The sequence below is a fragment of the Podarcis erhardii genome (genome assembly GCF_964252035.2).
Source record: "Podarcis erhardii genome assembly, chromosome: 2".
Classification (NCBI taxonomy): Eukaryota; Metazoa; Chordata; class Lepidosauria; order Squamata; family Lacertidae; genus Podarcis; species Podarcis erhardii.
The window spans coordinates 99,303,983-99,331,484 of NC_138498.1; the positions used below are offsets into that span (position 1 = coordinate 99,303,983).

General features: G+C 44.1%; 1 protein-coding gene and 1 long non-coding RNA gene across 2 annotated transcripts in view; one reads left to right on the forward strand and one right to left on the reverse strand.

Moving 5' to 3' along the window:
- The window catches only part of LOC309337465, a 251,399-nt gene that overhangs the window by 205,356 nt on the left and 18,541 nt on the right, over positions 1-27,502 (reverse strand). The window lies entirely within an intron of this gene.
- The window catches only part of TAFA4 (TAFA chemokine like family member 4), a 124,015-nt gene that overhangs the window by 41,343 nt on the left and 55,170 nt on the right, over positions 1-27,502 (forward strand). Inside the window, exons 2-3 of the mRNA XM_081853908.1 lie at positions 6,539-6,674; positions 9,143-9,258. Of these exons, the coding sequence (XP_081710034.1) occupies positions 6,595-6,674; positions 9,143-9,258 (196 nt within the window). The 5' untranslated portion in view covers positions 6,539-6,594. The remainder of the gene's footprint in view (positions 1-6,538; positions 6,675-9,142; positions 9,259-27,502) is intronic.

Here is a 27,502-nt window from a genome sequence, read left to right on the forward strand (position 1 = left end):
AGGCCAAAAGGTGACGTGCTGGAAGGAAATATGCCCTGTGGACTTGAGCCCAAATGGCTGTTTAATGCTCGCTAAATTTGAGTGTGCTTCCGCTGAGGATAACAGAGGCCAGCGACTCTGAGGAGGAGAGGGAATCTGTTCCCAATAATTGTATTTATTTTGGCGTGGCACATTGAAGACAATGAGCTCTGGGGCTTGGTCAGAACAGAGAACGGCTGTGTGTGTGTGTGTGTGTGTGTGTAGGCAGATGTGTGGCTGGAATGCTGTGATGCCACAGGCTTTGGTGTCGCAGAAAAGAGGATGAATTGGAGGCATCCGTGACATTGGCACATTAATATGATTAATGACACAGCTTAATTTGCATGGGTGATTCATCTGTACACAAAAGAGAATTCTCAAATTAGTGGCTTTCTGGCAAAGGCAAGTGACTTTGAAAGGATTTGTCTGAGAGGGAAGAGCAAGAAAGGAGGAATTATTATTATTATTATTATTATTATTATTATTGAAAAATTAAGAAAAGGAATAGTGTTGCTGTGCATTCTTCTGGATGAGATCTAATGAGATTATGACCGAAATTGGAAATATTTAATATCTTTTATCACTATAAATTATGTATGCACAATCTGCTTAGCTGCCTTCCCTCCCGTAAGTTAGGGATGACTTAATTTGACTCTAAGACAGGGATTAATATCATTTAGGCCTTTTCTCTGATTACTTTAAAAACACAGCTGAAATTATAATGAACTGCCCAAGTCAAATAAATACAGCCAGTGACTGAGAAATCTCTTATGTAAGCCACAAGAGGGCACCCTTGCTACGCTAAACCCAGACATCCACATCACATGCTTGCCGTGTTTACTCTTAAAAATATATATTTTATAGAAATGCAGTTATTTAACCTGCTGTTGATTTTTCTTAAATAAAAAAACCTAATCCTCAGCCCCAGGGTTGTTTGAAACACCAGTGATCATAGAGTTTATAGTTATACGCTGCCCCTGGGTAGCTTGCTTTCGATGCAATAAAAGAAACCAAACTTTTGTATGTGGATTCTGTATGGCGTAATGCCTGCTATGTGCTACCAAGGCAGACAACATACAGCAGCACAGTGGGCAGATAGGTGCAAGCTGTGCTCCTTACAAGTGTATTCAGGTACCTTGAGAACAGGGCATGAGATTTTTGTTTCTGCTAAAATACAGAATGGGCTTTCCTTTCACTAGCTCAGGAATCGAACCACCACTGGTGATATCTGAACCATCCTGGAGGTGGAGGAGGGGCACAGCGCAGTTCAGGGGCAGGCAGGTTCATCTGTTTTTGCTCAATTTCAGTTTTGCTTGTGTTCGTAAATCTGTTCCATCCCAGACCTAGTCCTCTCCGTCTCAGGTGAATGTATGGCTGAGTGCTAGGCAGAACAACGTGATGTATGGCCAAAGAACTTGAGGATTTCAAGTACAACAACTTTAGTACTCATGGAAAGAAGAAGAAGAAGAGTTTGGATTTGATATCCCGCTTTATCACTACCCTAGGGAGTCTCAAAGTGGCTAACATTCTCCTTTCCCTTCCTCCCCCACAACAAACACTCTGTGAGGTGAGTGGGGCTGAGAGACTTCAGAGAAGTGTGACTGGCCCAAGGTCACCCAGCGGCTGCATGTGGAGGAGCGGAGACATGAACCCGGTCCCCCAGATTACGAGACTACCGCTCTTAACCACTACATCACATTGGCTCATAAAATAGGACCCAGTAGGAAGCTCAAAATAGGACTCAGTAGGAATTGCTGTGGTAGAACGTTGCATGCTTTTTGTGCAATACTCAGCAAGGGTACCAAGGTGGGTGGTACACAATGGAATTTATAGAGGACAGAAATAAGCCAAAGAGATAAGCCATGAAGCTGGTGGACTCTTCTTTGTTAAAACTTTTAACAAGGGAGACAAATCAGGCGATTTCCTACTTTGACAGAGGCTCAGGCTAGATGCCCTTTGAGATCTCTGCCAACTCTGTGACAGCGAAAAAGAAAAGTAGCCACCAAATTCAAAATAAATATGGTTTTGTCCACTATGTGCTGTGGACCAGCGACCAGGAATTACCACCAGGTTCTACAAGTGAGCTTCTCCAAGTAAGCCAGCTGGCCATTATTCATGGTAGAGGGCCGGCCCTACCATTGGGCAGAATGAGGTGGCTGCCTCAGGCGGCAGAGGTTGAGAGGCTGGGGAATGGTGGTGAGGTGTTAGAAGACACTGCTACGTGTCCCCTGCGTAGCTAGTCTTCCAGTCTCAAATCCAGTGTCCTATCCCCAGTGTTGAAACAACGATTCAGCTGCCAGTTCTGCAGGCTTCCATATGTGCGTGTGAGGGGCACCTTGCCTTTTGCTGACAAGCAAACAAGACAGCACAAGATGTCTTGTGTTGCCCCAACTGGGTTAGATGTAAGCAGTTCTTAAGCTCCTTAATTCCTTGTTTCTACTCAATGGGAGTAGCCACCCATTGAGACAACAAGTTCTGAAATTTGGTAGGAACATGCGACACTGTCTTACACTGGGCAGATCACTTGTCCTCCCCAACTAGCAGTGTCTACTCCAGCCAACATGGTGCCCAGTTACTGGACTCCAGCATCCATCTAGCAGGCCATCTAACCATTTAGCTCAGTTGGTTAGAGCGTAGTTCTCCTAGCCCTAAGGTCGTAGGTTTGATCCCTTTATGGGACAGCTGCGTATTCCTGCATTGAAGGAGGTTGGACTGGATGAACCCCAGGGTCTACAATTCCGTGAGTCAATGATCAGGGATGATGAGAACTGTAGCCCAACAATATCTGGAAGAAGAAGAGTAGAAGAAGAGTTTGGATTTGATATCACTACCCGAAGGAGTCTCAAAGCGGCTAACATTCTCCTTTCCCTTCCTCCCCCACAACAAACACTCTGTGAGGTGAGTGGGGCTGAGAGACTTCAGAGAAATGTGACTAGCCCAAGGTCACCCAGCAGCTGCATGTGGAGGAGCGGGGAAGCGAACCCGGTTCACCAGATTACGAGTCCACCACTCTTAAGGCAGCATGTTGGCCTTTGTATGTTCTGACTGGCAACGGCTCTCCAGAGAGAAGGCTTTTTAGGATTTGAGATTATCTGAACAGAAATGCTAAGGATAGAGCCTGAAATCTTTTGCGAGCAAAGTGTGTGCTTCAGACAGTCTGAATCATGTTGTGTTGCCAAACCCACCAGACAAAGATGTCCAAGCAGTTCAAGGAGGAGATAGCAGCTGAACCTACTTTTGCTACAAGCTTATACTTGATTCAGAAGAGACATTATATTTGAATGATGTTGGCACACGAGGATTACAATGGCAAAAGCGAATAATGCACAGAGGTTAGGAGCCCTCTCTTGTTTACTCATGAGTGGTCTTTCTTGGGCATTCAATGGGATTTATTCATTGTATGTAAATTTAGGGCCAAAGTCCAATTAAAAAAAGCCAGTCTAGTTTTTGTTTTTTTTTAAGTAGAACAAAAACAGGGATAATTAGGCCTTTAGGGATTTATAGCTAAATATCCATTACAGTTCACATTTGTTTAGCCCATTTAAAAGGGCAAACTCGGTTGGACAGCAGGTTAATGGTAAGTGGGTTTCCGTTTTTTAATTCATCACTTACTTGCCTTGATGTTTTTAAAATCTACCTGATCAGCAGCAATTTGAGGTATTTTGTCTCCCATCCTTTGCTTGTTTCCTCTGAGCTCTTTAGAATGTTTAATTCATTTACATAAAAGTTAAGCAGTAATCCATATCTTCTGTGCTCTTGTTTTAACAGCGCTCATTCTGTAATAGTTAAAAACGTAGTGTGCCTGTTTATTTCATTGATATAAATAAGGATAAGTAAGCAGTTCTTAAAAGGGAGAGGGAGAGAAGACGGGGCACTTCTTTTTAAAGAGGCACACAAGCTGGGGAACAATTTAGAATTAAATCCACATTCATAAATTCCTTAATTGGCATAGTCATCATCTTTAATTGCTCATTATAAAGGATACCATAAAATGTGATGGGAGTAAATTGTTAGCAGATGATATTATGGGGGGCTATAAAAATGCATTTTGTAATATGTAAATATTGATGGGGGGAACGTTCGGTATTTAGCGGGAAGAAATAATGTGATTTAGAAAGTGATTGTAATCAAAAACTAAACTGCAGCTCTTCAGCTATGAGCACAAGTCATTTCATTGGAGAACTGGCACCGAAATCTCATGAGCTACATTGCAACTCCATTATCTTTCTAAGGCACAAATGCACAGTTGTTTGTGAATCCCTTTGTCACCTGAATGCCTGCAGCTCTGGTAAGCGTGCGATGTCAATGCAAAGGGATACAGAAAACTGTGTCACACGGTCTCTTATGTATTGAGCATGCTGCGCTGTGATCAGGCTTAAGTAGCATTCTAAATGCCCTGTAGCTGTGGTGGCCAGATATACAGAGCAAACATCTCTCAAAAGTACTAGTAAGGAGAGATTACAGTCCTCTTATCATGTGATCTCCCAAAGTTTAACTACTGGAGTACGACCTCGAACTAGTGTGGTTTGAAGCCATGGATCCAGCACATTGACTTTTCCTGTTGCCGTTAAATCAAGTTGTTGTGCATCTCTGGGTTGGGCTCATGGAAGCTGTGAATGGAGCTCCAGCTTCATATATTTCCATAGCATGGTGTCAAGGCTGTAGGGCAGACTTCCCCAACTTGGTGCCCTCCAGAGACTTTGGAGGGCGGCTGCCATCAGCCCCAGCCAGTGCTAACAGCCCCAGGTTGTGGACACCTGCTCTAAGGAAGGGCTGTGTTTGCAAACTGCACAGCCCCAGTAGAGTTCTTTGCTATTAAAAGGTCAGGTGTGAGCTTGTTGTTTATGCTGTGTGTTACTCAATACAGTGGTACCTCGGGTTACATACGCTTCAGGTTACAGACTCCACTAACCCAGAAATAGTACCTTGGGTTAAGAACTTTGCTTCAGGATGAGAACAGAAATCGTGCTCTGACGGCGCAGCGGCTGCGGGAGGTCCCATTAGCTAAAGTGGTGCTTCAGGTTAAGAACAGTTTCAGGTTAAGAACGGACCTCTGGAACGAATTAAGTACTTAACCCGAGGGTGGTGCTGTGGGTTAAACCACAGAGCCTAGGACTTGCTGCTCAGAAGGTACCTTTATGGAATGAAAATCGGGGGGGGGGGGCGGAGCAGATGCAAAAGAGAAGAAAACTCTTCCACTTTATAATGGCAGAGGCAGATTTAAGGGAATGTGACTGGCTCCCCTGCTCAGGGTGCAGGGACTAAGGGGGCACCTTTCCACATCCTTCCCAAAGCCTACTACAGTGGTACCTTGGGTTACATACGCTTCAGCTTACAGACTCCACTAACCCAGAAATAGTACCTCTGGTTAAGAACTTTGCTTCAGGATGAGAACAGCGGCAGCAGGAGGCCCCATTAGCTAAAGTGGTGCTTCAGGTTAAGAACAGTTTCAGGTTAAGAATGGACCTCCAGAACAAATTAAGTTTTTAACCTGAGGTACCACTGTATGTGCTTACCTCTAGAAGAAGGCATGAGGGCTCTAGGACCCTGCCAGAGCCTTGCGCCTCCTTCCCAAATGCATTACTTATTTATTTTGAAACATTTATCTTACCGTAACTAGTTTTTAAGACTGTTCTGCAGCAAAAGTTTGGAACTCAATTCTTGTGGGTGAAAGAATTCATTACTACACAAGAATTGAGTTTCAAACTTTTGCTGCAGAACAGTCTATTGTGTGTTACAATACACATGCAGAGTTTAAGAATGCACAGTATTTGGAGAACGGGAGTCACAAGTTTCAAATGTGCTAACTTGTGAGTAAATGTCTGTTTCAGGATCTCTATGTAATACTAAGCCAGTTCTGGCACCTGCTGTGCTATACAATAGAATATTTGCTTTCTATTGGCTTTGGAAAGAGCCAGAACATGAACATACATTATAGTGCTACAGTAGTTCTGTTGTGGGCATTATGTCTTTGAATACCAGTTGCTGGGATCACAGGTGGCGTGAGTGTTATTGTGCTCTGGTCTTGCTTTTGGGCTTCCCCTAGCCAACCAGTTGGCCGCTGTGAGAAGAGGGTGTGGGACAAGATGAGCCATTGGCTTGATCCAGAAGGCTGTTCTTAGAGCAAAGGGGAACCAAGGTTATCTGAGCTGGCTGTAAATATTTGTTGCATAAAATACATAATCAAGGTGGGCACAGATTGGCAAGAATTACCTGTTTTTAAGCTGGGGGAGTGCATGGTTGCACCCTTTTATTAACTTTGGGGATATCTTTGTATCACTGATACAAAGCTCTTTGGGTGTATAACCGGAGTTAAAAATGAATAGGTACAAAAATTGATATTGCCAAGTCACTGACACTGTGCTGTTAAAATAAGGCCTGTAGACTTTCTTCATAGAATGTTGCTGTGGAATTTTCTTGCTCTGAAGATGTGGCACTGTGCAACAATAGTTTTACAAAGTTTCTACCAGCACCTGTCTAAGCCCTCATTAATTGCTGCCTAATTTTGTTTTTTCTCTAGAACCTGGATGTGGAGGAAAGCTTGGGATATGCAGAAATGCTTGTGCCTATTTTCAAATGGGAATTAGGATTTACAGCAGGATATGTACACTGATAAATCTGTTTAACTACAGTCAAAACCTGGAAAAGAGGCTAAGGTAAGGGGAATGCTTAATCTTTTTAATAGACTATGAGGATTCCTGGAATGTCTGATTAATGACCTTCAATTGACGTTACACAGGTAACTGATTTGGGAAGGTGGAAAAACATGATTTGGAATGCATTTTTGGGGAGCGCTGTTACTCAGCTCTGATTACCTGGTTCTAAAGATTCAATCCTACTTTTTTCAGAGTTGCTTCTTGTTCCTGAGAGATTTCTCTTCATATTCCTGGGCTACAGCCAGTACCAAATTTTGAAAATACCAGTGTAAATCTAGAAATATTCTCCAAGCCCAGATATGCAGGAGCAGGGCCGCCATTATCAGTACCTGGCATCCTTGGGCAGTTATCAGAGCACCTGAGGCAGACCCCAACACCAGGATCTGCTGCCCCCATGGATCCTGCTGCCTGAGGCGGTCCCCTCACTTTGCCTCATGGGTGGGCTATCCCTGGAGCAACTGATGGGAGTCCTTTCATTGTTTTTCTGGCCTGTCACTCTGAGCTGCACCAAATGGCTGGGTCTTGGCACTCCTTTCCTTTCTGACAGTGCTCCCAACCTAGCATCACTCTGAGGAGCTCTGGGGAAATTGAAAGGTTGGCTAGACTCAGCTGCCTAGTGTTGCCTCCCCAGCCAGGTGTGTCCAGCAGGGTCCTGACAGAGGAGGATGATCACTGGAGGACACTTTGTCCAGGTCTTCTTCAAACCTGGAGCCAGCCCTGTGCATGGCCTAGTTACTCAGTGAGGGCAAGGCACTCTGCAGATGTCCAGAGGTGCTTGCACCTCCATTATGGCATTGCATCCTAAGTCCTGGCCTTAAAATGCGTTGCAGAGGGGTTGAGCTCTTGTTAGCGCTGTCTGAAATTATGTCCCTGGCTCTATACAGAAAGACTGAGCAATGCCAAAGCTGGGACTTCCTGGGATTCACAGAATTTATGTTCTCCAGTCAACTGCATGATACTGCTTAAGAGGCAGCAACCCCTTCCATCTAGGGGCCTGACCTCCCATCTCACCACCACACTCATCACAGGTTATAGTTCTGGTTCATGCCATGGAATATCTAATTCATATTGTGGCCACATTGTTGCTTGGATGTAAGCCAGTGTCCTGTTCAGCCAGAAGGTCCAGATGGCAAAGCAGCAATCTTTGGCCAGGGTCCAGAGTAATGGTACTTTGGATGTTTTCATGCCACACAATTTCCATTCTGTCCTTTTAAAATCTCTTCCCCTCTCTCTTCCCTGTGGCATCATTTCTGTAATTTAAAATCGGTGTCGTTCAGGTTTTCTAGACCTAGGACTAGGGATAATTCAGATGAAAATGGAAACGGGAGCACAAATTCCCCATCTTTACTCGTTTGTCCCATGTCTGGACTGAAAATCAGCCCAGTGAATATGATCAGTATTTGCTGCTGCTGCTGCTGCTGCTGCTGTTGCTTTCAATCTGCCACTGATGTTTTTATATGTGTTGGAAGCCGCCCAGAGTGGCTGGGGCAATGCAGCCAGATGGGCAGGGTATAAATAATAAAATTATTATTATTATTATTAGTGATGTGTAATTGATTGCATCCCCCCATCTGCACTGTGTTTCCTTTGCCTTGAAATGGGTTGGATTAATGTCAAAATTTATGTAATCTATGTCTCAAATTACATATATTATGCTGTTATGTAACTTTTCCACAGCAGACATCAACATGAATAGCATAATTTTTGACGGAATACAAACTGCAGCAGAAAAGAAACAGCGCTGCAAGTGATGAATATAGGATAGAGTAGAAAATGATGTCCAACCCATAAATCCAACCACTAAAATAAAAATAAAAGTATCTCTCTACATCAGTGGTTAGGTGTCCCTCCAGGTGTTCTTGGACTACAGCTTCCATCATCCTTGACCGTTGGTTATGCTGGCTGGAATGGATGGGAGTTGGGATCCAATCGCATCAGGACCACCGCAAGTTACTCAACTCCCCCCTCTCTCTCACACACAAACCACTTTTCGTCATCTTTCATTTCCCCAGAAGATAGTCATAGCAGTGCTGGTTTGAGCTGCCTTGGCTGATCCGTTGCAGACCAGTGATTTGAATGGTCTGTTCCAAAACGTTACTTAAAAGAAATCCCATGTATTTTATTTGTATGCGTGTGTTGTAAAGATCTCATGCTGAGCCATGCCCAGCCCTTCGAACAGAATCACACCCAGAGACCCCTCCAGCTGTGTACATGGAGGAAGCCTCAGCTGCTATTCTGAATCCCTTCTTATTATGAGACACGGCTGGTAGCGAATTGATCTTGGCTTAGGTGCAAATGTGATTCCACCCCCTTAAGTATTATTTTTTTTAATAATCCATTTCAATTAATTTCCAGTCTGTCACCAGCCTTTGCAGCTTTCCCTTTTTCTTTTACATTACTCCCAAATTATATATTGTCCGTCTCACTCATTGTCTTCCTTTCCCCCACCCCTTCCCCGCTGCCTGCAGGATGAGGTCCTGTGCCAAATCAATGCTTCCGTCTCAGTGGCTGTTCCTGGCATATGTGTTAATGGTGTGCTGTAAATTGTTGTCCGCGACTAGCCACCATCCCCGGGGGCACCCAGGTAGGAGCTTTTAAACTCATTACGCGCCACCGAGGCCAATTAATAACACTCTCTGAATGTTAGCGTCCACTTTTTAGCCATGGATAATTGATGAAGCTGTTGACACTGCACTGCGATCGGAGCAGGAAAGGTTATGAACACATGTGTACTGAAAAAGAAAGAAAGAAAGGGATGAGTTATTGCTCAGATTTCAAAAGAGTTCATGGTAACGTTTATGTCGGGCAGTTTCCCAAGTGATTTCAAAACATCTTCCCGGTTTAGGGTGTTTGTCTTTGTTTCTCCTTTGTAACCAAAAGCAAAATAGATCTCAGTTTCGTATAACAGAAAATAAACCCTTTTGTTACAGAAAATGAAGGTAGGTAGGGGAGAGGGGAGAAAAAATAATAATGATAGCTTACTAGTGATGTTTCACACGTTTGTTTCCTCCCCTTCATGTGATAAGCTGATTACTCTAACAAAATAAATTCCGTTTTTAGAACAGCTGTGACAGCCCTGCACAGTTGACAGGCTCTGTAGGATGTGAAAAACAGACCGGGTTTTCCCAGATGAAGATATCAGTTATTGGCGGGGGGGGGGGGGGGGAGATGCAGTACCTGGGTTAAGGAATCTTCCGAGAGAGGGTTTAGTGGGTAGAAACCTCCTGAGACCACTTGCCCACCAACCTAGGGATTTCAGCCAGAATCATAAAGGTAAAGGTAAAGGTACCCCTGCCCATACGGGCCAGTCGTGTCCGACTCTGGGGTTGCGCGCCCATCTCGCTTAAGAGGCCGGGGGCCAGCGCTGTCCGGAGACACTTCCGGGTCACGTGGCCAGCGTGACAAGCTGCATCTGGCGAGCCAGCGCAGCACACGGAAACACCGTTTACCTTCCCGCTAGTAAGCGGTCCCTATTTATCTACTTGCACCTGGGGGTGCTTTCAAACTGCTAGGTTGGCAGGCGCTGGGACCGAGCAACGGGAGCGCACTCCGCCGCGGGGATTCGAACTGCCGACCTGACGATCGGCAAGTCCTAGGCTATGTGGTTTTACCCACAGCGCCACCCGCGCCCCAGCCAGAATCATATGCATGCCCAAATTTGTTGAATGTGGAAGACTGTGTCTCCCCACAGTGTCTCTTCTGTGGGCTGTGGGAGCTGCCAGCCTGCCGAAGCGTGCTCCCTTTCTGTAAATGAAAGCTACTTGGCTCACCTGAGAATTTGGTGTAGAAGGTTTTGGACTTTGAGCCATAAGTGCTTGCCAGGCAGGACAGAACCATTTTGTTCACTTCCCAGTAAGTGGGTTGCTGTTGCTGACCAGGAGAAGGCAGGGTTAGGTGGCAAAAATGGGTGCTCTGCAAGCACACTGCTAGGAGCACCAGATTGGCTCTGCTGGTGCATTTGCGCCACGCTGACCTCCCTGCTGCCATACCACTCCTAGTAATTAACAGGGACCCCTACCTGCCAGGATGGTAGCATGGCAGCCCTGCCCCACCAGGATTTCTGTATTTCCCCTTCTGTTTGCTTGGCCTTTCCTGGGGTTCAAATCCCTGTGGACTGGTAAAGAGTGCCTTGAGCCTCACTTGAGTTGCAGGGGTTGTTGTGGGAATAAACAAGACAGACTTTTCAAAGTCCCTTGTATGGTGTGTGTGTGTGTGTGTGTGTGTGAGAGAGAGAGAGAGAGAGAGAGAGAGAGAGGGAGGAAGTGCAATGCTCACTCCAATATTCTGAGCAGCTCTAAATTCCAAAGGTGCAACACTTTCCCAAGTGCGGTTTCTTTTGGACGATGTTCACTGGAGGTTTGTTGTTGTTTGAACTTATTTGTGGAAGCAGAGTAGACACCAATAGCCTTTTCCTCCATTAATTTGTCCAATCCTCTTTTCAAGCCATCTGAGCTGATGATCACCAGTACATCTTGGTAGCGGGAGCAAATTCTATAGTTTATGTGCAGTGTGAGCAGAGCAACTGCCCTGAATCTCCCAACATTCAGCTTCATTTGGATATCTACAACTTCTAGAGTTAAAAGGGAGAGAGAAAAGTTTTTCTTCTTTCACTTTCTCCACCCCACGCATAATTTTATACGCTCCTATCATGCTCCCTCTTTATGTGTCTTTTCTATAAACTGAAAAACAACAACCCAAATGTTGTAGCCTTTTGCTCACAGGGGACTCGCTCCATCTCCTTGATCTTCAAAGACGTGAGTCCAGAGTGGTTGTCATTCTTGTTTGATAATATGGGATAAAGATGTTTTTGAATTATGGTGCTGGAGGAGACTCTTGAGAGTCCCATGGACTGCAAGAAGATCAGATCTATCCATTCTGAAGGAAATCAGCCCTGAGTGCTCACTGGAAGGACAGATCCTGAAGCTGAGACTCCAATACTTTGGCCACCTCATGAGAAGAGAAGACTCCCTGGAAAAGACCCTGATGTTGGGAAAGATTAATGGCACAAGGAGAAGGGGACGATAGAGGACGAGATGGTTGGACAGTGTTCTCGAAGCTTCTAAAATGAGTTTGACCAAACTGCGGGAGGCAGTGGAAGACAGGAGTGCCTGGTGTGTTCTGGTCCATGGGGTCACGAAGAGTCGGACACAACTAAATGACTAAACAACAACAAAGCGGCATGATTAGCTTAAGTCAATAAATATGTCCCTTCGAGTGATTATCTCTTTTGAAAAGCCTTTTCATGTAAGAAGGTTTCTTAGATCAGGCCATACTATTTACCTGCTTGGTCCACTATTGTCTACTCTGGCAGGCAGTGACTCTCCAGAGTCTCAGGCAGAGATTAAACCTGGGACTTCCCCCTGGGTCCCTAGAACTGCATCCTTGTCATAAAAAACATGCTGACGATAAACACTCTGCCCCCCAAGGAGGAGGGATCCTGTTCCTTGTTCTATGACATAATGCTGTCTAGTACCTATGAATATAAGGGGACGCGGGTGGTGCTGTGGGTTAAACCACAGAGCCTAGGACTTGCTGATCAGAAGGTCGGCGGTTCAAATCCCCATGACGGGGTGAGCTCCCGTTGCTCTGTCCCTGCTCCTGCCAATCTAGCAGTTTGAAAGCATGTCAAAGTTCAAGTAGATAAATAGGTACCACTCCGCGGGAAGGTAAACGGTGTTTCCGTGTGCTGCTCTGGTTCACCAGAAGCGGCTTAGTCATGCTAGCCACATGACCCAGAAGCTGTACGCTGGCTCCCTCAGCCAATAAAGCGAGATGAGCGCCGCAACCCCAGAGTCGGTCACGACTGGACCTAACAGTCAGGGGTCCCTTTACCTATGCATATACCTATACCTTTACCTATGAATATAGCACTCTAGCACCACCTTGTGACTATTTATAAGCATCACAAGTGTTATGCCACAGCACATTTATTATTTTCTGCATTGCTACCCCATTCTTCAGCCAAAAGGGCTCCCAGAGCAAACTTACAGAGGAATAATAATAATAATAATAATAATAATAATAATAATAATAATATGGCCCTTGCCCTTAGACATACAATCAAAGAGACAAGGCACAAAAGGAAAAGGGGACAGGGAAGAAGGAGGAAGAAACCAAGCCCAGGCAACAGTTCTTCACAAAGTTCTTAAAAGGATCAGCTGGGTTGCAAATAGCATAGGGTAAGGAGGAGCTAAAAGCATCTTATGTCTCAGCAGAGCCAATGGACTGGCCCTGCATCTCTTCTGTACCTCTGCTGTGGCTTAATGGAGGAGCTGCTGCCAGGCCAGCATATGAGAATTTGCATTTCTAAACCGCAGTTTGCTTTCCAGTCCAGGGTACCAACCACAGAAAGAAAACCATTTATATAAGATCACATCCACTTAAAACAGGAAAGGTCTTGACATCCTGGTTATTCTGAGAAACCTGGAATGATTCTCCATACGCTTAGGCAGTATGGAAGGGGTGCGTTTAGAGTGGCTGCCTGTGTAGGGACCCTTTGTTGTTACCATGGCAACGAGAAGAATAAACAAAACTCCCAAACTTTGAGCAGTGAAAATCTGCCAAACAAATGGTGGGACCAAAATAACCTATGCAAATGTATGCAAATCTGTTTCTTTAAACATTATCCCAGTTGCAGAAGTGGGGGGCCCCAGAATAATTTAGAGCTTAACTTCGCTGCTGCACAAAAGCTGTAGTTTTTTCCACATTTGTCATGTTTACATATAGTTTTATGACAATTCAGCATTCAGTTAATTAGGGTGGTTTTGAGTTTTTTTATATAAAAAAAATCTGTACCATCTGCTTTGGTACCATTTCCAAAATCACCTCATTTAGAGGCAAGTTTCCATGTTAAAAATAAACTCTTGGGAGCCTCAGTTATTATCACATTGCAACAAAAAATATATGAAATTGCTGGCATCAATTAGCACAGGAATACCTACTACTTTATCCATAAACACTCCACAACTGGGAGCCCAGCGACATGGTGATAAGTTGCTGGTGATTTCACAAGGTGGTGATTGGTGTGTGAACAATGTCTGAATGTGTAAACTTACACGAAGCCGTCACTTCGTGGTCTCGTTTTCCTCCCCCTTCCCCCACAAAAAAGTCGATGGTGGCTATTTATTTCTTGAAAATTTCCAGCTACAGTTAATGAGCAAAATTAATTTGCATCTTTTGAGCAGGCCCGCAACCCCACAGCCCATCTTGTTAACCTCAGTTTTCACATGGTCTTCCAATTCCATTCAGTTTGCCTTTTCTAGCATGCAAGAGAATTAGCAGTGGCAAAAACATGTTGACTTTGGAATTCGTTTCCAACCTAGGATTCAATCACGCCCCTTTAAAATTCATTCTCCATCCATTCCCAGGGGAAATACCTGTGATGGGAAGATGATGATGATGTCTTTTGTGTGCATGCAAGATGAATGCTCATTACACACAGTGCAAATTCTTTAACTTTTACTGCTCAAGACTTTGCTTGTATGTGGGGTTGTGCTATTATTATTATTATTTTGGTCGGGTTAAGATTGATTTTTAGCCCTCTCAATAGGCACCCTCTTAATATTAAAGTGTTTGTGAAGTGACAACAACTTTATGTGAATGAAAAATAGATGACCGTAAGGTAATTGCTTCTGGAAGCCTCAAGGAATATAACAAGCAATACCTTGTTGTCGTTGTTAATTTTGTTCCTTCTGAAAAATTGAAGCAAACTTCAATTGAAGCAAACTTCCCTTGAACAAAAGGGAAGGCTGATGTTTACCTGCCATTTTCTGTCTCATAGTGTCCGCACCGTCTTGACTAAGCTGCCGTGATGTCACAGAATGTTCACAACATTCTAACTGTTCAGAATGCTGAAAGACCATGAAACCTTTGCAAATGAGGAGCCCAGAGCCATTGGCAGACAGGAAGTGTGGGTGCTGAGCTATGAGGGAGGCTTGTGGCTAAAGGTTAAGTGAGAAGAGGCCCCAAGATCGAGAGGAGGTAAGGGACAGGGGGAATCTAGGAAGCGTGGTGGCTGAAGGAAGGGAATAGGGCAGGCTATGGACTGAGAAGCAAGGGGAAAGCAGATCACGGAGGGAAAGGGCAGGAGGCATTGTATGATGTTGGCGAGATCATTGAGGACACGGAAGGAACTCTGAAAACTGGGGATTTTTGCACTGTGTGCCTAGAGGCAGCAAGTAAAGAGAGGTGATAGTGAAAATGTTAAAAGTCACATTTTGATTTGTATGACTGTATGTCAAACTCTCAGGGGTTTGAACAGGGACACTTGCAATTAGGATTGGGGCAAACACAGTCCTGCTTTGATGGAGATAACTGTATATTACGGACCCCTGTGAAATAGTGTAGTTTAGGATCTTCTGAGAACTACTTCACAGATGGTAACTTGTAAGCAAACACAGTTTGTGACATTGCACAACTGCATTGCTGATAATGGGGTGTATTTGTTAAGGCATTAGCTATAGCTTCCAATTTCCTGACTTTGTGGAGCTTAAGTCAAGATGAGATAGACTTAACTCCGCGCTTAATCTGGTGGGCTTTTAAAAAATTATAATTGAGTAGTATCTGGTGAGGACTGATCCTTCTTTCTCAAAGTGTTCCAGTGTGTTAGATCAGGGCCTGAAGTGAACTCTAACTGTGTAGATATCATATATTTAAAGCATATGACGTCCCTTAAAGAAACCGGGGAACTGCAGCTTTTTAAGGGTGCTTGGAATTGTAGTTCTGTGAGAGGTAAACTACAATTCCCAAAGAATCTTGGGAATTGTAGTTTACCTCTCACAGAACTACAATTCCCAAGATTCTTTGGGAAAGTTATGTGCCTTAAATGTATGGTGTATGTGCAGCCCCAGTGACTGTTTCCATGACATTATGAGGCCGTTCTTCGCAGCCCCCAACACAAAATCAATTCACATAATTGGAGAGAGAGGTGTTGGGTAAGAATCCTGTTGTTGATACTCAGGTTTCAAAGCAGCGAACAGAAGGAGGGCTGCTTCAGCAAGACATAAAGGGCACATCAACAAACCTGAACCTATAGCTCAATTCTCCCTTCATCATCTAATCAAACAACCACATCATGACATTGACATCTGGAGATAGGAAATATGTGTCATTTACAGGGCCGGGGGGGGGGGGACTGAGCTGCAGTGAATGTCACCTTCCCATCACCCTCCCCTGACTATCTAGAAAAAGTACAAGCATTTGATTTCATAGCCTTTTCATAGCCACCTCCTTACTACCAGTCTGAAGCTAATTTAAAGTAAGAGTTCCACGTGATAACTACACATCTCTCTCATTTGTAAATCTAGGAGAAAATACTGTTTCTGCTTCTCTTTTTTAAGGTGGCAATGACATTCTGCAATTTCATGTCATATTTCATGAGCAATAGCAGTCATTACCTTTATAAGGCATTTAAAACACACACACACACACACACACACACACACACACACGACTACTCTAATGATTGTTGAGTGTTACTTTTTGATGTAGGTTGCTTGTTTTAAAGTTATGTTTTATTATCACATTTTTGAATTGCATTAGATTGTTATAAGATGTACATTTTTTGTTTCTTCAGCTTGTAAACAGGCTTGAGTATTGTAAGATAGAAAGATGGTATACAAATTAAAAATGTTGATGTTGTTGTTGTTGTTGTTGACTACCTGAAGTCTTTAGACTTTAGGCAGTAGAGCTCTTCTGTTACTAAATGCAGGACTAAAATCCAAGGTTCAGGGGATCAGTCTAGCCTGAACAAACCCTGGACTTTGCTTTCTTGGTTGTCAAGAACTATTGTTGTTCCCAAGTAAAAAACCTTCTTTAAAGGGGAGAAACCTTTGAGATCCCGCTAGAGGGCTCTGCAAGACTAAAAACCATTCACGGGCTGCCAAGGAGAGACAGAGCTCTCCATCTAATGATGGAAGTCATAAATCTGCAATTTGCTAATCAGAGTGACGGGTCCTTTGTCTTTTCATGGGTCAGACATGAATGGCGCGCAAATATGTTCTAGCCTATTGTTACACTTAACTCCACTTATGTCTTAATGTTTTATTCAGTGTGCTCTATTTATGGGTATTATTGCCTTGCTTCCTCCTCCCTCGGAGGCTGGCCACAGTGGAAGGCTAGGTCTGTAATATCTTCAAGTAAGACAGTGAAAAGAGCACATCAGTAGAACAAAAAGGACTCTTTTAAACAATATAATATTTGGCTTGAGAATATGCATGTTGCCAAACAATACAGACATGGTGTGTGTGTGTGTGTGTGTGAGAGAGAGAGAGAGAGAGAGAGGAGGGAATTCATAGTTTTATCTTCTTTAAATACTATGGGGAACTGTAATACACACAGGATAGGTTTTGACAAAGTCTTCAATTTAAATGCATAGGTATGCTTTCCTTTGGGAGCAATTCAATGTTAATTGGGTCTTTTATAATGTAAAATATAGCCCCTGGTATAGTTTCTCCATGAATGTGCACTTTACAAATGCATTCTTGTATGAGTGAATTTATGTATTCAAGGGAGCTGGAAACAAATTACAGATTGGATGATTAATGTGTAGCTTTCATGGGCCAGGATTCTTAATGATCAGGAAAAGAATAACATTCCTTATAGAACAGTAGGGTGAACTTCTAAATTATCGAGCCCCAAGCAGCGAATGAATGGCCAACGCTGTTGTCCCTCTGGTGAGTGAACTGAACCAAAGTCCTACCAACCAAACCCGTACGCCCCAAATAATATGATCCTATTCCACAACTTCTCCGGGGAAGCTTGGAGAAATGCAGGCCTCTTTGACTCAGTGCACATTTTGTCAGTTTACATGGACAGCACTGTTATAGGAGCTTGATATCTGTAGCGACAGGGATGGGGAACCTGTGGCTCTTCAGGCTATATTGAACTCAAACTCCCATCAGCACCAGCCAACATGGTCACAGTTCCGGGACCATGAGAGCTATAGTCCAGGATCATCTGGAAGACTAGATGTTTCTTACCTCTGCTGTAATGGGAGACAGCCCTTTGATGGATATCCTATCCAGAAGTTATGTAGCAGATGTTTCTGCAGCTAAACTAAAAGCATTTATGCCTATGCACTGGCATTTCATGCATTTGTTGTTGTTTAGTCGTTTAGTCGTGTCCGACTCTTCATGACCCCATGGACCAGAGCACGCCAGGCACTCCTGTCTTCCACTGCCTCCCGCATTTTGGTCAAACTCATGTTGGTAGCTTCGAGAACACTGTCCAACCATCTCGTCCTCTGTCGTCCCCTTCTCCTTGTGCCATTAATCTTTCCCAACATCAGGGTCTTTTCCAGGGAGTCTTCTCTTCTCATGAGGTGGCCAAAGTACTGGAGCCTCAGCTTCACGATCTGTCCTTCCAGTGAGCACTCAGGGCTGATTTCCTTAAGAATGGATAGGTTTGATCTTCTTGCAGTCCATGGGACTCTCAAGAGTCTCCTCCAGCACCAGAATTCAAAAGCATCAATTCTTCAGCGATCAGCCTTCTTTATGGTCCAGCTCTCACTTCCATACACCAATACTGGGAAAACCATGGCTTTAACTATACGGACCTTCATGCATTTAGGCATGGAATAAAGACTAGCATAGATGGCTTGGCAGCCAACCATCAAACCTTGTAAGGTACTATAGGCCTGAAGGGCTAATGTGTTTGTTTGTGACTGGCTGGCTTGCTGGCACACAGATATGTCTTTGTAGGGTATGCCACAAAATAGTGAACATGCTAACCCAAAGGTTGCCAATTGTCAACACATTTGGATTTCTGGGCGAGCATCATGGGTGCCATCCCCTCTGCTCATTCATCTCCTTATTTCTTGATTGCTAAGCTGACTCAGGAGTCTTGGGTGAAGGACCTTCTCGAAAGCTTTTTGAAAGTCTACATGCACAATGTCAACCAGATCACCTCTATCTATATGCTTGTGGACACTGTCAAAGAATTCTAATAGGTCATTGAGGCAGGACTTAGCATTACAAAAGCCATGCTCATTGTACTTCACAAAGACTTATTCTGTGTGCTTGGTAATTTTATGCCTGACAGCGGTTTCCACCAGTTTTCCCAGGGTTGACTTAAGCTACCGGTAACTGGTCTGTAGTTTCCACATCTAAGAGGGAAGCTACAGATCTAAGAGATGAGTTACATATTTCATTAGCAGATCACCAGTTTCACATCTGAGTTCTAGGATGGATGCCATCTGGAGCTGGCTGAGTAAAATGAGATTCTCCCTTGCACATGTGGATAATTACTGGTATAGAAAAAAATGGAACTGCCTCTGCACATAAGAGATTCTTTGCGTATTTGGGGGACTAAGAAAGTTGGATCACATCCATGGTACATGTAAGTTCAGAGTTCACCAATAGCAGGCTTAACCTCCACAACGCCCCTTAGCCTCCATTGCCAATGGCTGAGATTATGGAGATTATTGGCTACCCTTGTCCTAGAAGCAGCCCACACTTCAGAAATGACCCATTCATCACAACCCTTTCTCTCTTGTCATTTCCGCTTCTATTCCATGGATGACGTCTTTGATACAGTAGGCAATTTATAGCATTCATAGCATTTTGAGTTGGGCTCCCTTCCAATAAATTCCTGTGAAATCTTCCATTAAAGGAATTTCTTGATTTTACTGCAAGCAGCCTGTTTTGTTTCAGAAAAGTGACCAATTGGAGGGCTGTGTCTTCTTAAGGCAGAAGATTAGACATCTCATCTTGTGCTCTGCTGGGTAATCTCTTCTCATCATGCTGGAAATGATACCTGTCAGAACAGAATGGAACCAACATTTGGTATTCATTAACTTTCCGGGATAGCAATCTTTAACAATGCTCCCAAGAAGAAAAAACAAATTATGAGCGAGAAGCTCAAGGATCAACACTTGCATTGCTTGGCATCAGACCCTTCCTTTCTCTTGCGATTTCATCTTCCATTATCCTGCTGTGCAAGATCCAAAAAGAAGTGAAGCCGGTGATGGCTGTTGTTTCTCTTTCCCATGTTTCAGCCTTCAGCTAAATTCTCTTGGAGTTCATGTGTACGTGACAGGTGTCCAATAGGAATGGAGGAAGCTATCTCATGCTGTCAGACTGTTGGGTCCTTATGGCCCATTACTAGCCTTTCTCAACCTTGGACTAGATGACCCTTGGGGTCCCTTCCAACTCTACAACTCTATGATTCTATAGAGCTTGCATCATCCCTGACCACAGGCCGTGCTGACTAGGAATGATGGGAGTTGTAGTCCAACGGCACCTGGGGACCCAAGATTGAGAAAGGCTGGTCTACACTGATTGGCAGCAGGTCTGCAGAATTTGAATATGGTATCTTGTGAATGTGGGACGCGAGTGGTGCTGTGGTCTAAACCACAGAGCCTAGGGCTTGCCGATCAGAAGGTCGTGGTTCAAATCCCCACAATGGGGTGAGCTCCCGTTGCTCGGTCCCTGCTCCTGCCAACCTAGCAGTCCAAAAGCACATCAGAGTGCAAGTAGATAAATGGGTACCGCTCCGGTGGGAAGGTAAACGTCGTTTCTGTGCGCTGCTCTGGTTCGCCAGAAGCAGTTTAGTCATGCTGGCCACATGACCTGGAAGCTGTCTGTGGACAAATGCCGGCTCCCTCGGCCTATAGAGCGAGATGAGTGCCGCAACCCCAGAGTCATTCGCAACTGGACCTAATGGTCAGGGGTACCTTTACCTTGTGCATGCAATGCAAATGTTCTACCACTCAGCTATGGCAGTCCCCAATAGTGAAGGTGAAGGGCTACTCTGGGCTGTGGGTGGGGGAAGGGCAGGTCCCTGCCCCAATGAATTTACAGTTGAATGGCAGAATTCATGCACGTGCAGTTGGGGTTAAGAAGCAAGCTTAAATATGAAGCAGATTTAAAAACAAAAACAGTAGTGCTTATATGGTAGGAATTCCTCACCCACCAACCCACCGTTTAAGTGTGGCTTCTGCTCCTTGGCATAGTCCACAAGAGATGCTATATCTTTCTGAAGTCTTCCTTCTATGGGCTTATCCTGTACTGGTTCCAGCTAGCCTTACTGGTATAAATAACAAGACTGCGACAGATTTAGAACAATTTGCAGTGTTTCTTAGTAAGGATCTAATGCACTACTTATTATGTGCAGAGCTGAGCAACTTCCTCTAGCCAATTAATCTAGCCATAGAGATAGAACTCACTCAATATTTTAGTATGTCTGGGACTAGGGATGGAAGAGGCCTTTGTTTTAAATGGAATTAATCACCGAATTTGGTGGTTCCAACCAAACTGAGCTTTGCTTGCATCAAATTGCCTCTTGCATTGTGCATCTTCATGTCTGAGCCACCGATGCATTTTTTTTAAAAAAGCCTAATTATATGCAAAATTATATGGAATAAATAAACATACTATAAATACAATGTTTATAAAAGAGTCAAGTCCCAAGCTGTGCCATATTTCTGCAGCATAATTTTATAAGTATACTAACACATTTATTTTTATATAGTTATATACATCGCTGTAGGCATGTTTGTGCTAGTTACTTTAGCATCTCTATGTATATCATATGATATGTATAGTAATGCATATAATAAGCTATAATTGTTTGTATTTTTAGTAGAACTGGGGGGGGGCATTACTTTTCATTGAAATCAAGGACCAAGACATTAGAAATTAGAAAACAAAAATCTGTTTGAATATGCTTGCCATTGATATTTTCTGAAAATTCAGCCCTTATCTGCAGTGAGAGCTTTTTGCTTCTTTCTTCTGTCCTCTTTGGAAGTTTGTGCTTAGCTACTGCCTGTTGACAATGCATATTGCTTTGTTTTGTCACCCCCTCTAAAAAGCCTCTTTTGCAGGATGCTTTTCACGCGCCTTGGCCTAAGAGGTTTTTTGATCCTTTGAAGGCCCTTGTTGAGTAGTAATCATCCGAACTTTCCCCGAGCAATAAGTGCCGGCATCTCTGCAATAATGATAGTCTATCCTGCTCTCTTAGCCTTAATTGCTGAGAGCATTTTCCTCTTAACAAAATGCCAGTTGAATTGGAAGGTTTCCCCTTAGTGAGATTCGGAAGCAAAGCAGCATTCCAAGCCGGATCGCCGGTGCCTGGAAAGTTTGGCGAACTTAATTGCTTCCTCGTCCTGACCTCGCCGCTTTGGTTGTTTTGTTGCTTGAGACTGAGAAGCAGGAGAAGAGAATCGGCAGAGATTGGATTGACTTTTCCTGCCAGGCCCCTCCTTGTACTTCACACGACCCTCCTGTCCTCCATCTGAACTCTAGATGGAAGGATATTTGTGTGGTGTTTTTGTTAGCAGATGCTTTGACAGGTGTGGGGGATCCTTCTTACATTTTTTCAGCTGGGTGGGACGCTGCCAGTGAAGGTCCTGTGGAAGCTCAGAAGAAACACCAGCCTCAGCAAAATGCTGTTTATGGCAAATGAAGCTCCAGTCCCCAGACGAGGAGCCAATATAATTAGTCTGCAGCTTGCGAATAGCTCTGTTTCGCTAATGTCAAGAAGCCTTCCATTTTATCAGAATGAATCGCTTGGATGCCGGTGCCAGATGAGGTAGAATGCCATTTGCTCTGAAACATGCTCCCTTGTAGGACCTTATAATCTACCCAAAGAATGTATCTGTGACCATCAGTGGGGCAACAAATCCCAGAAATGTTCCTGCCAATTCCTCTTTTTTTTTTGCTTGCTCCATGCACTAATTTATCTTTGCTGTTGTTGCTGATTCCTTTCAAGGGATCAGAGTAAATGGATAATAATGCTTCTATAAAGAAAGTGTTTAGAAACACATAGGGAAGGAGGGCAGGAGCAGTACAGGAGAAACAGGGCAGAGGAGGAAGAAAGAAGGTTCTTTTTACTGCTTACTTTCCATAGCAGGGCTGGCCCTACCATTCGGCAAAGTGAATCAGCTGCCTTAGGTTGTGGATGTTGGGGCGGGCGGGCAATGGTAGATGTAGATCAGTGGCAGAGCATCAGCATCAAATGGTTGGACAGTGTTCTCAAAGCTACCAGCATGAGTTTGACTAAGGCAGTGGAAGACAGGAGTGCCTGGCATGCTCTGGTCCATGGGGTTGCGAAGAGTCGGACACGACTAAACGACTAAACAACAACAACAAGAGCTGAGAAGAGAGCCTAACAAGTGAATCATTAAGTGGGGCTGTATCTGTTGGCTCAGTCACATAAAAGAGATACTAATACAAGTCTGTGCATATATAGGTCTTCATCTTGGGTGGAGTGAGTCTTTGTTTCTCAAGCTACTGACCAGAATGGACATGCTAATCTCTTCTCTAGGAAAATAACCTCAGGCCAATGAAGGCTGGAATGGTGAAAAGACAGATCTTTGTTTTTGTTTTTTTTTTTTTAGCTCTTGATGGAAGATATCCATAATCTAAGGTATTTTACTATGCTGGGACCAGTATGCAGCTATCTGGATGTAACTTTGTTTGTTTCAAGTTGCTTTGGAGAAGAGTTGTGTAGTAAAGCTTTTGAACCATATTTCTGAACTGGACACTTTTTATTTCAAAGAAGTCAGTTTTTATTCCTCTAATTTGCTCCCATATGTGCAATATTATTAACCACAATATGAATAACCACTGCACTGTGCAGTGCTGAGTGACACGCTGCTTTTGGAAGCTGGGAGAGCAGCAGCTCCCCAGCTACACCACCCCACCAGCCAACCGCTACTGCAGTGGAAGAAGAGGTAAATCTCCTCCCCCAACACCACAGTCTTGATCCCAGATTGCTGTCTCTCAGTATGACTTTCGTTGCAACTTAGAAAACCAAAGCCTAATCATTGCACACATGCATTTAATGTAGCATGTGGTTGTTTGTCCCTAAGTACATACACGCGGGTGGCGCTGTGGGTTAAACCACAGAGCCTAGGACTTGCCGATGAGAAGGTCGGTGGTTTGAATCCCTGTGACGGGGTAAGCTCCCGTTGCTTGGTCCCTGCTCCTGCCAACCTAGCAGTTCGAAAGCAAGTGCAAGTAGATAAATAGGTACCGCTCCGGTGGGAAGGTAAACGGCGTTTCCATGCGCTGCTCTGGTTCGCCAGAAGCGGCTTAGTCATGCTGGCCACATGACCCGGAAGCTGTACGCCAGCTCCCTCAGCCAATAAAGCGAGATAAGCACCGCAACCCCAGAGTCGGCCACGACCGGACCTAACATTCAGGGGTCCCTTTACCTTTACATACATTGCAATCATTAACATCAAATATCTGCTACCCAACAGCATCATTTTAATAGCAATATTATTATTTTAGGCAGCAATCCAATGCCATTTGCCGGGGAGAAGGACCCTATGAACTCAATGGGATGTCCTCCCATATGTAGGCTTGCGCGATTATGTGATTGGTCTACTCGATCTATCGGCAGAACTTTGCAACCTTAGTTTTAAGAGATCGCTGTGTTGCTGATTTTGCCTGCTTTTTGTCCTTCGATCTGTATTTCCTGCCTTTTGAGGCAGTTAGGTAGGACACTTCCACAATGCACGGGTTTGTGATACTGCAACATGCAGCAAATAAACCACAGACTGATGGGGGGGGGGGAGAAAGACAAGAGAGTATGAAAATATACTGATAAAGCAGGGGACCTTGAAAATGTTCTTTATATCAAGGATGCCGTCCAGTTCTGGAGAGCTCTCTGCCACTATAAGAGCCATTCCGTGTTGTAATATTATTATTGTTATTATATATAGTTCTGGCATAAATCTCATGACTTAAACTCTCTGCACTGTGAAATGGAGATAATGTCAAGCTGATTGATAAAGTGAATAGGACATGACAGTCTGCAAGGAGGGAAAAGGGAAAATCATTTTCAGCAGAGACAGGATCTCATGATGTTGTTTAGTGCTTGATAAGCAGATTGAGAATCAGAAAATCAGATTTAAATTACCGGGTGATGAAACGAGATGGAGATAAATAGGTCTGCTCTAGTGATGGCATCTCTTCTTGACTGAAATAAGAGATTAAGGCTGCAGTCCTTATAGCCACTTACTGGTGGGGAGACTCCTTGAATTTCTTCGAATTTACTTCTGAGTTTTCATATTTAGTATTGCATAGCATGGTTGCAATCCAATAAGCCCCATTGAACTCAGCGGGATTTACTTGTTAGAAGACATGCATAGGATTGTGTTGTGAATAATGTATAGTATTGTTACAGTTAAGTCACTTTCCTGGTATGCGTGTTTTCTCTTCAAGAAATGAAGTTTGAGTGCAGAACTATTCAAAAAACAACCTGCGTAAAATGCACCAGGTTATGAATGTATTCTGTGTTGCATACTCTGCCTGACTCTTCTGTTAAACACCCAGCCACACAAACACACTAAAAACAAGGCATGCAATAAAATGTTGCAGTATCACAGTACTTTTTCAGTGAAGAATTTAAAATGCAAACAACATTCTGACCCTTTGCTCTTGCAAAACCAATGACTCACTTGACAGCAGAGTAGAAGACAGCTCTTGAGGTAGTTGACCAGAACGAAGTTCTGGTTCATAGCAGTGGCAGATGTTCTACTTGAACAGCATACCATGAAATAATGATGAAGTCTTATTTCCCACCCCCATCACCACCACATGGACACAAGTTACATTCATTCATTCATTCATTCATTCATTCATTCATTTTACATTCAGCCACCATTCTTCCATTATGGAACATCCAGTGGTATACATGATGGCATCCCAATAGTCACCTATCTATATATGGACTAGACCAGGGGTCAGCAAACTTTTTCAGCAGGGGGCCGGTCCACTGTCCCTCAGACCTTGTGGGGGGCCAGACTATATTTTGGAAAAAATATATGAACAAATTCCTATGCCCCACAAATAACCCAGAGATGCATTTTAAATAAAAGGGCACATTCTACTCATGTAAAAACATGCTGATTCCCGGACTGTCTGCGTGTCGGATTTAAAAGGCAATTGGGCCAGATCCAGCCCCCGGGCCTTAGTTTGCCTACCCATGGACTAGATCCAGACCTGCTTAGCTTCAGCTAAGACCATACCCTGGATCTGGGATTGTTGATATTTCCTTCCCCGACCTTCTGCAACAAGGACCAAAATCTCTCTCCTCGCGATGCCACTGGATGATAAAGCCATTTCCGAGCCTCGGGGAGGAGAGGGGGTTGCGGGCTGGACACTCCCCACATGCGCGGGGGCTGGATTTCAGCCCCCGCGAGAACTAGGGAATCCCCGGGCGTGCCTTCCCCCTGCCCGCCAATCGGCGGGCTGGGGAGGCGTGGCCTAATCGTATTTAAGGCCAGGCACGCCTCGGGTCCGCCCTCTTTACTCCTCGGCAGCCGAGAGGTTGCCATGCCGGGTAGTTGATAGGAGCCAATGCCTAAGGCCAATACCTTCAATTCTGTAATCAATAAAGTTGTGGCCATTTACGCCCATTAACCTTAAATAACGTGTCCTGTGTCTTCATTTCTATGGGGGAGGGAACTTGCCACGCAACAGTTACTTTTCATATCTATGAAGTTCTCAAAAATAAACATGTGAAAACAATGAGCCATGGAGCAAACCAAAGAGACTTCTTGCTGCCAGACCATAGCTGTCAGCTTTTCCCTTTTTTAAAGGGAAATTCCCTTATTCTGAATAGGATTCCTCGCAAGAAAAGGGAAAAGTTGACAGCTATGTGCCAGACCTTGTTGGATATCGTTCCTATTTTCCTCATGTTCCATGTCTCTTCAGCAGTCACCAACCTTTGGGGGCCTGCTGGCACACTGGAAATCAGAAAACTGTGATGGGCACCACAAACACCCTGCAACCAAGCTCACCCTGCAGCCTATTCCATTGGCTACCATATAAGGCTTATTTCAAGCCAGTGGGGCAAGGAAGGCCCCTGCGGTTGCCTCTGTGGGATTCTGTGTGCCTGCGGGTGCCACTTTGGTGCCATCCCATTTTAGACTGAACCTGAGTGCAGGGACCATCTTAGTACTGTTGTCTGTGCACTGCTCTGACAGCCCTTTTAGGCGGCAGAGGGAGAAGTGTAAATGCCTTAAATAAATAAATTTAGACCCAGTTTTATGCCTTAAGCCTTACCTGTGCCAGGTTTGTCACTGACTTTTCCTGATTTCTGATTGCCAGTGACATGGCCGCATGAAAGGGTTTAACTTGACTTTTTTGAGCACCATCTAGCTTGGTGATTCACAAAGATATAAAAAACATGAAGAGTTTTTAAGAGGTTTTAATATCAATGAAGTTTGATTATGAGGCCTGCATTTTTTATTTTTTTATTTTGAGGACCTGCTGACTTTCATTTTAAAATCCTTTAAAGGCGCAGGGAAGTGGGTAGTGGTGAGAAGGTCTCCATTTCCTTTACTTCCTGTCAGTAATACCGCTCAGTAATCACTGAGCAATCTTCTCTGATCCCCAGAATAAACTCAGCCTTGAAACTTCGTCTAGTAATCCCTGCGCTGAGCCTGAAGTCTCCTCAGAGATGGGATGTGTATATAGCCAGGTCTGAAAGACTGGAGCAGTTGTGGAAGATGTCCTGAAAGCTAGGCATGCCAAACACTGCTTCCTGTACAGTGGTACCTCAAGTTACAGACGCTTCAGGTTACAGACTCCGCTAACCCAGAAATAGTACCTTGGGTTAAGAATTTTGCTTCAGAATGAGAACAGAAATCGTGCTCTGGCGGCATGGCGGCAGCGGGAGGCCCCATTAGCTAAAGTGGTACCTCAGGTTAAGAACAGTTTCAGGTTAAGAACAGATCTCCGGAACGAATTAAGTTCTTAACCCGAGGTACCACCGTACAGTGCTGCAGCCATATGCAAACAGGACTATTATTATTCCTGTTATTGCAATCAATGTATTAATTGCTTTCTAAGCTGACGTCTAAATGCGATTGGCAC